Source organism: Micromesistius poutassou (assembly GCF_964030765.1).
Source record: "Micromesistius poutassou genome assembly, contig: SCAFFOLD_6457, whole genome shotgun sequence".
In the NCBI taxonomy this organism is placed as follows: Eukaryota; Metazoa; Chordata; class Actinopteri; order Gadiformes; family Gadidae; genus Micromesistius; species Micromesistius poutassou.
This window is the reverse complement of record NW_028178836.1, coordinates 1-9,714: the sequence shown is the minus strand read 5'-3', so window position 1 is coordinate 9,714 and position 9,714 is coordinate 1. Positions and strand designations below refer to the sequence as shown.

General features: G+C 50.0%; 1 protein-coding gene across 1 annotated transcript; it reads right to left on the bottom strand.

The window, feature by feature from the left end:
• Positions 1–239: 239 nt before the first annotated feature.
• Positions 240–9,711, bottom strand: LOC311373339 (serine/threonine-protein kinase TBK1-like; the record flags this gene model as incomplete). Its single annotated transcript, XM_084490111.1, has 12 exons — positions 240–306; positions 438–539; positions 1,344–1,435; positions 1,989–2,047; positions 2,377–2,573; positions 3,964–4,143; positions 6,027–6,137; positions 6,831–6,991; positions 7,412–7,593; positions 8,128–8,257; positions 8,927–9,067; positions 9,667–9,711. Coding segments are annotated over 12 exons (1,467 nt in total), but the record flags the coding sequence as incomplete, so codon positions are not given.
• Positions 9,712–9,714: the final 3 nt, after the last annotated feature.

The following is a 9,714-nucleotide window of genomic DNA, read 5'->3' as shown; positions in this document are numbered from 1 at the left end:
ATACGTCATCATGGGGTGACATGGTTGTGTTTGAAATGGCCAAAGACTTTCTCATGTGAGAGCTGTAAAAAAAACAAAGTTTTCATTATCCATGTCGATTTAGGATTTTACAGCCGTTACAAAATGGCGTAGAGTATCTCCAAAAAAGATTCCCATGATGCATTCTGATGTAGAAGCCCAATAGAAGACCATCTAAGGTAAGAAGAGGGAGGAGAAGGAGGAGGGAAAGGGAGACTCACCCTCAACACCTTCTTGTGCATGTCAGACAGCTCATCATACTCCGACGTCTGCATCATCACCTCGAACCTGTCCCCACACACACACAAAAAAGTGTTTTAAAGAGTGTGTTTTCATGCTTAATTGTGTCCATGTGATAGTGTGCACATGTGTGTGAAAGTGTGTGTTAAGTGTGTGTGTGTTTGTACGTGCACACTCACATCTGCTCGGTCCTCTCCAGGATCTGACTGCAGTAGTTGCACAGGTGGATGACCTCAGACTTCTTGTGCACAATCTCGCTGTAGTCCTCCTTCATCAGCTCACTGTGTGTGTGGGAACGAGAGGGGACAGAAGTGAGGTCTCTGTCACTTCCTCCTCCTCCCTTCCCCTTTCTCTCTCTCACTACTTCCCTCTCTTGTCCAGGTTTATGAGGAAAAAATAATTAATAAGTGTACATGACTCTAGCTGTGTTCGAAATCGTTCCCTATCACGGATATAGTGCACTATATAGGGTGCTCGCCATTTTGTAGTGGTGTTCAAATTCTCAGTGGTTAATTTCATTCACTATATAGTGGACTATAAAATACCCAAAATTTGAGTGAACATTCGATGTTCCCTACATGTTACTCCCATATACCACAATGCAATGCGGGCGCATTTACTGACGCAAATGACGTTTAGAAATGTTCAGCGTAGTGTCCGAATTCTCGTTTGTTGGTTCCCTTTGTTGGTTAGTTCACTATATCATAAACAGTATATAGAGAATAGTGAGTGAGTGAATAGGGAACGATTTCGAACACAGCTATTGTGTGTGGTTGGACGTCCATACACACTGACAACAACATTCATAACATAACAACAGGTGTACAGGATAATGTGTTTGGTCGGACGCCCATACACACATAACATAACAACAGGTGTACATATTATTATTGTTATTGTCTGTTTTGTTATTGTTATTTGTTATTGTTGTCTATTGTTATTGTCTGTGCCGTCGGACGTCCATAGACACATCATAACAACATTCATAACATAACAACAGGTGTACATGTTATTGTGTGTGTCGTCGGACGCCCATAGACACATCAAGGCACCGGACGGGGGGGGGGGGGGGGGGGGGGTCTTACATGAGTCCACGGACCCCCTTGCGGACCAGCTCCTGGTAGACGAGCAGGGACTCTGAGGTCTTCCACAGGTGGCCCACGTCGCCGGCAAACGTCTGGACACACACACACGCACACTTGAATCTGTGCACATATATGGTCCTCATTTATATAGCGCTTTTATCCAAAGCGCTTTACAGTGTTGACTGACATTCACCCATTAATGCACACATTCACACACCGACGGCGAGTCGACCACGCAGGGCGACAGCCCGCTCGTCAGGAGCAGTCAGGGTGAGGCGTCTTGCTCCGGGACACCACGACACTCAGCTAGGAGGAGCCGGGGATCGAACCAGCAACCTTGTGGTTACCAGCCAACCCGCTCTACCTCCTGAGCTACTGCCGCCCAATCTCTGAACTTTCAGTTTCTCTGAACAACAATTAAAATAATCTCTGAACTGAAAGTTCAGACATTATTTGAATTGTTTCAGCGGGAGTGGTTCAATATGATCACTGAGACGTGACGAGTTGATGACATATTCTGGATTCCAATAATAGTTGAAACAATGGGACAAAACGTCACTCTGATTGCATTCGCATACACAACAGGAATGCGTGACGACGATAAATTATAAAAAGCAGGGTTTCCTGTTTCTGGTCGGTGTTTACCTTGGCGTAGCTGGCGTCCAGGTCCAGGTCGTAGCGGGGCTGGACCTTAGGGGGACTCGCTGGGGAGGGAACGAAACCAAACTCAACACCAACCCTCTAACACCCCCACACACACTCACACTATAATATAATATAATAACATGCACCGAACATTCCATTCTGCATCATTCCCACCTCTATCGATATCACGCAGACGAGAGGTTCTTTATTAATCCCAGTTGGGAAATGTGGGTGTCACAGTAAAAGCGCAGCACGTTAAAAATAATTTGCAAAATATTCTCCCACTCCCCGGAATTCTCCCACTCCCCGGCCCCAACCCCCGGGCCCCCATCCCTGTCCAGGCGGACTACGGGGCCCTCATCCCGGGCCCTTATCCCTGTCCACTCACGGTCCTCGAAGATGAGTCCGACGGTGGCCACGGACTCGCGGCTGACCAGCATGATGGGGTTGTCGCGCGTGGTGCGCGGGAAGCTCTTGGCGGTGCGGTTGGGGTCCAGCACCAGGCGCCGGCCCTCGTACAGCAGCTCCTGGTTGTGCGGCGGGATGCTGGTCCGGCGGGACAGCAGCTCCTGGAACAGAGTGGCACTGGGCCACCGGGGGACAGGGGGGGGGGGGGATGTGGAGACACACACGGACAGAGAGACACACACAGACACAGAGACAGAGACAGACAGAGACAGACAGAGACACAGACAGACAGACAGAGACAGACAGAGACACAGACAGACACAGAGACAGACACAGAGACACACAGACAGACAGACAGAGACACAGACAGACACACAGACAGAGACAGAGACAGAGACAGACAGAGACACACAGACAGACAGACACACAGACACAGAGACAGACACACAAGTCATTAAGTTCAAAAGTCTAAACATTTTATTCATCATTTTGTTTAAAATGATCAAATACGTTTTATATACCAGTTAAAATTTTGTTTTCAATTTGATTAATAAAGTCTCAAAGCTTTGGTTTTTCATTGGGCTATTAAAGCGCTCGGATAACAAAGACAGATTATCAGCGAATGCTAGGCCACGGGACATGGGCATTATGGATAGCCTCGTGGCAAGGGGCGTTTGACTAGTGCCTGGAGTGTTAGGAGGGTAAAGTGTTCAGAATCTCAAATCAAAGGCAGAGGCCAAAGGCAGGGGTAGAGTGTAGACGGAGGCCAGAGGGAATCAATATACAGATGTTTTTATGGAACCCATATGCACTAATGTAGACAGAGGATGATCTGACACAGGGAACTCATGTGCTGCACTCGTGGATGCAGACTGGAAGACTCAATCTTAACATCGGTTGATGTGGGTAAGATGGGGGGGGGGGGGGGGGGGGGGGGGGAGGGGGGGGTGGCAGACTAAATATAAATCGGTTGGAGGTGGGGAGGAAGTCAGGCGGTGGGGGTGGAGGCAGATTTAATAATAAATCGGGTGGAGGTGGGTAAGAGGAGCGCTGGGGGGGTCGGAGGCAGACTCCATATCTAAATGGGGTGGAGGTGGGTAAGAAGGTGGTTGGTTGGGTGGAGGCAGACTCCATATTAAATCAGTTGGGGGTGGAGGCAGATTTGATATTAAAATCGGGTGGAGGTGGGTAAGATAAGGGGTGGTGGGGTGGGGTCAGACTCGATATAAAATCGGTTGGTGGTGGGTACGAACAGGGGTAGGGAGGTGGAGGCATTAAATCGGGTGGAGGTGGGTAAGATAAGGGAGGGGGGGAGGCAGACTCAATATTAAATCGAGTGGAGGTGGAGGCAGATTTGATATTAAAATCGGGTGGAGGTGGGTCGGATAAGGGGTGGTGGGGTTGGGGGCAGACTCCATATTAAATGGGGTGGAGGTGGGTGTGGGCGGGCGGGGCTCACGTGTTGTACCCGCGGCTGTACACTGTACATTCGATCGGGTGGAGGTGGGTGGAGGTGTGTGCGTGTGCGTGTGTGTGTGTGTGTGTGTGTGTGGCGGGCGGGGCTCACGTGTTGTACTCGTGGATGTAGACGTGGTGCAGCACCGCCTGCTGCAGGCTGAACACGTAGACCACGGTGCGGTGCAGGATGTCGCTGGTCTCGGCGAAGAACTGGTCGAAGCCCCAGCACTTCTCCTGATCCGCCTCCAGGATGTTGGCCAGCACGGGGGTGAGCAGGCTCTGGAGGCCCCTGGGGGGGGGGGGGCAGAGAGAGACACACGGCGAGGTGAGGGTTAAGGTGGATTTATACTACTCGGTAAAGTGCTGTAGGTAGATACGGAGAGCCCTCTCCGTCGACGGAAAGCCTGTCGGAGACCCTCTCCGTAGCTCCGCGTGCGCCTCCAATATTTTTTAACTATCCGTCGAGGCAACGGAGACGGACGGAGACGGCAAGGGGCTGTGATTGGTCCACTAACAAAATCATTTCCGAAATCACTTTCCCCCGGTTTGACTTTGCACCTCGTTTACTTTGTACATTGTTTACTTTGCACATTTAGGACTAATAAAACACCAAATAAGATTTGAAAAGCTTTGGAAGTTTATTTTCAACACTATTTACATGGTTAGTAGTCAGCATATAAGAGCGATCGGGCGGCGAATTGCATTGCGTATCCGACATCCCGACGGAGAACTGCAAATGCTTCCAGGGGTCTCCGTAGTTACGGAGTCGGATTATGGATACGGAGTAGTATACGTTGGGGGTTAGGGGTTATGGGTTATGGGTTAGGGGACTGTGCTGTGATGCCACAATGCTTTGATTCGCTTTGAAAGCCTGTGTTAGAACAGAATGGGATTGGAGGCGTGTTATATCAAAAGGTGACTATATTATACCACCAGGTGTGAGTGTGATTAGCCGTTACAAGCCGTATGGAAAATCTGCCTCTTCTGACATCACAAGTGGGCGTGTCCACCTAGATGTGTGCTGGATAGATCAGTCTATAGACCAGCCTACCCACTGAAGCAAACGTTGCTCATCCATCCGTCACACATCTAGGTGGACACGCACACTTGTGATGTCACTAAAACACAGGAAGAGGCAGATTTTCAAAACCTCATTGGCCCGCCAATGAGACAATGAGCTGGGACAGTGCGAGCGCCACATGTGTGTGTGTGAATACACACACTGTAACGCAAGTGTTCTTTGTTATTCGGATAACCGTTCTGCTGTTGGTGTTATGGTGCATAACACGCAACACAATAAAGCAAGCTTGCATAAAGCTCCCATTTGGTGAAAAGACTAGACTGCGTCGGGTTGGTTGAGAAGGAATTGGGAACCGCGACATGGAGGAGAAAAGGATTGTTGCCCGGGATTGTCCGTCGGAGCCGGGCAGCCCCGGGGGCGGCCAGCGGGGCTCCGACGGACCGCTTCCGCGGCAGTGGGGCTGGGTGGGCAGCCCCGGGGGCGGCCAGCGGCCAGCGGGGCTCCGACGGACATTCCTGGGCAACGATCCTTTTCTCCTCCATGTCGCGGTTCCCAGTTCCTTCTCAACCAACCCGGCGCAGACAACCCCGGGCAACAATCGCGGGCAACAATCCCCTTCTCCTCCATTTCGCGGTTCAGTCTGTACTTAATATTGACGTGGAAGTGGAAGAACCAGAGGCGTCTGAGAACCCGACGCAGTCGTTTGAGATTCATAATATAATCCGGAGGCGCAAACAGCTTTTGACCATGATAATATATAGATATCTAAATATAATATATTATTTAGATATAGAGCTCCAGGACTCCCGCCGGAGCACCCAGAGTGTTCAGCGTTCCACTGTAAACACTAGCGCATGGTGCCGTGGCCGCAAGCTGCTCAGGGCCACACCCCCACCCTCCACCTTGACCCGCCTCTAAAAACGGCGCGTTTGTGGAGCGCTCATTGTGGGACTGGCTCGTAGTGGCTATAACTCTGCACCAAGGCTGAATTTCTTCAACGTCTTCAAGTACTGTATTAGGGGCCCACTACCAATACCTATATTAAAGCATCCATAAAATAGCATGCCATGGGACCTTTAAAGCAAGGCCAACACACGTTTATTATTCTATAATAAACATCAAATCCTCGTCCAATGGGAGCGGCGACTGACTTGGCCAGGCTGCAGGACACGGGCATCTCCGTGCTCCACTCGATGTTCCCGTTCTCAAACTTCTGCTGGCCAGAGATGGTCCCAGACGGCTTCTCTGTGATGATCTTATACCTAGGAGGACACACACACACACACACACACACACACACACACACACACACACACACACACACACACACACACACACACACACACACCGTAAGATCCTATCCATGGATCAGGAACGGACGTGCAAAATTGCCACCTTCCCACCAGCACCATAATTATCTGCTCATGCATTTGTCCTCGGTCACTAAGTATATGGGCACAGTAGTCACGGGTGGCTATGAACCCTGATTATCCGTAGTAAATGACAAATAAATGGACGGCATTTATACCGCGCTTTTCTAACCAGTGGCCGCTCAAAGCGCTTGACAATACTGCCTCACGTTCACCCATTCATGCACACATTCACACACCGACGGCGGAGTCAGCCACGCAGGGCGACAGCCAGCTCGTCGGGAGCAGTCAGGGTGAGGCGGCGTCTCGCTCAGGAACACCTCGACACCTCAGCTAGGATGTGCCGGGGATCGAACTAGCAACCTTCCGGCTACCAGTCAACCCGCTCTACCTCCTGAGCAACATTCCGCCCCGTAGTCTAAAAGTAGGCATCCATTAGCAAGAAGCCTAACTCCGTCCAGCTCAATAATGTATCCAAAATAAATCAATCAATCTCTCTTTGAATGAAGCTTTCTGATCCGCAGTATTTTTGTACGTATTGAATGTTATCAAAGGTCAGTGGTGGTCGTGGTGGGGGCCCCTCACATGACTTCCTTGTTGCGGCGCGGGCCCTCAAAGGGCCTGAAGGGCAGGCTGCCGGTGGCGGCGTGGAAGAAGGTGACCCCGATGCTCCACAGGTCCACCGTGGCGCCGTACTTCTTCTGGTGGTCCTTCCGCAGCACCGCCCGCTCGTACATGTCTGGGTGCTGCACACACACACGGGAGGGGGGGGGGGGGGGGGGGGAGGGGGGAATTGATGCAATTATAAATTTTTTTATTTATTAATGTTAATTTTGAATTATTATTCTAATTATAGACTGCCATGATCTAAATCCCAACCACTCCTTGCCAAAACATAACCACATCCAAGTTGATGTGTAAGCTTATTCATCGTTAGAATTAATTATGCTATTTGCAATTTTTCCTCCCATCACTTTGTTTGTTCCTCACCATATTGAGTTTAGAATGCCAGAATGACTATCGTGCAATCCCTCTGCAGGACGCACCACGACTCCACATTGGCATTGCACGATAGCTAGCACGTTAGCATGAGAGCATGATAGCTAGCATGACAGCTAGCATGTTAGCATGATAGCTGGCTACCTAGCTAGCTCACGCAGCCTCACCAGGTACTCCTCGGTGCCGTACAGCGAGACAAACTGCTCGTCGTCCTCCAGCTCGCGCGCGGCTCCGAAGTCGGTGAGCTTGTAGACGGAGTGGCCGTCCTCGCCGATCACGCGCATGATGTTCCCCGGCTTGATGTCGCGGTGCACGATGCCGTACTCCCTCAGGTGGTTCATCCCCGCCACTGCAACGCCAACGACACCGTCGTTAGGAGGAGCACGGGCGGCGGAGCGCACAGTTTAATACGGCGAACCCGCGAAGCCGCGTGTGTAGCGGCGGGATAGCCTAGCGGCTAGGGGGTGTTTTCCAGAAACATATCAAAAGACAGAGGTTCTGCTGCCCTTGAAGTAAACATTGATCCTAAGGAAGTAAAGTGTAACGTGTGTATTTGTGAATGAACTAAACTCCCGCTCCAAACGTTTACAACGCTATGTATGGTTGGAGGGGTGTTATCGTGAGACGATATGTTGTGTACAGTCAGGGCTCAGGGTAACAGAGTAAACTTGTTTGGTTTCAAAAGGATGAATCACAGTGGGGGTCAATGTCTAACACGTAAGCCTCAGAAACAGAATCAGAAGCCTCCATCTGTGATCCAATCCGTGTGACTGTCCAGTTTCAAACCCTGAGTATTTATACTAGTACTAGTGTATTTATACTAGTGCTAGTCTATTTATACTCGTGCTAGTGTATTGATCCTAGCATGGGGCCTGCTCCTCACCGACGTCCTGCAGCACGATGAGGAACTCGTCCTCGGGCAGGCCGTAGGCGTTGGACGACTCCTCCAGGACCGTGTACAGGCTGCCGCACGGACAGTACTCCATCACCAGCACCTTGTGACGCGTGTTGGTCTGGAGGGGGAGAGGGGGGAGAACCAGTAGGGGGGGGGGGGGGGGGGGGGGAGAGCAAGAGCAAGAGAGAGAGAGAGGTAGGGCAAAAGGTAGGGTGAGAGAGAGGTAGAGAGAGAGAGAGAGAGAGAGAGAGAGAGAGAGAGAGAGAGAGAGAGAGAGAGAGAGAGAGAGAGAGAGAGAGAGAGAGAGAGAGAGAGAAGGCGAGAGAGAGAGAGAGAGAGAGGTAGGACAAAAGGTAGGGAGAGAGAGAGAGGGACAGATAAGGCGAGAGAGAGAGAGGCAGGGCGAGAGAGAGGGGTGGTATATATTAGGGTTTGATACAGGATAAAACATGATGAAGGTAGAAGTGGAATATGACCTTCATTTTCGGGACACAGATGGTTTATGAGTTTGTACGATAATCCTGATACCCGTGTCCCTATGAGGCGGCTCGGGAAAACCCTAGAAGATAACAGTCCACTATGACGCATATAGAGCATATAGGATAAAGTCTAAAGATTAACCATCTCATAAAACAAGGCAGTGCTGGTATTCTCCTGAACGTGCTCAGTGAAATATAGTCGTGCAGGTGCTTTCATCATGTTTGTAGGTTCCTTTACTAATGTGTGTTGGGTGAAAACAGACACAGACACACACGACAACAAAGTGTTCTGACCAACTCACACACACCTCTTCTTCAACGGCGAACAGCTTGACGATGTTCTTGTGGTTGAGCTTCTTCAGGACCTCGAACTCCCTCATCTGGACGTCCAGCGGCCGCAGGAAGCTGAGGTTGTTGAACACCTTCACGGCATACAGGTCCCCCGTTTTCTACCGGCCAATGGGAACGGAGCGTGTATAACAATGCGTGGCTTTCACAATGAAAGCACGATGCCGCCTGGTTTGATTCTGACTTTGTTTGTGGTCAAAAGGTCAAAAAGTGATTTCTGGGTAATATTAAAGGGTCATGGTCAACTCAAGACTTTATCAAATGTCTCATTGCAGGCCAAGTATTGAACATATATGTTACATATACATCTTAAATTAGAATATAGAAGTTACTATTGGGCCTTTTGTTGACACTTCGATCGCAAGCTTCTAACAACTAAGGGAATAAAACAATTGCTGAGAATCGCTGGATCCCCTTAATCCTAGCAGTGTTAATGCCAGCGCACTACCAAATAAGCTTCACAAGACCATGATACAGTCCAGTGAAATGTTCTTCGAACGGGTTTCTACAGACCAAAAAAGGTACCGGGTTTGATCCACCATTGTCCACGACTCAAACCACAGGTGTCTTTGAGCAACACACACATCTGCTCCACCTCAATGACATTGACATCTCTAATCACTGCACATTGCTGAGATAACAGCACCAGCTCAAATCCCCAAAACGTAGAAATAGTCAAGTCTGTGTGGTAGATCCTCACCTTGTGCCTTCCTCGGTAGACATTGGCGGTGGCCCCCTGACCAAGCAG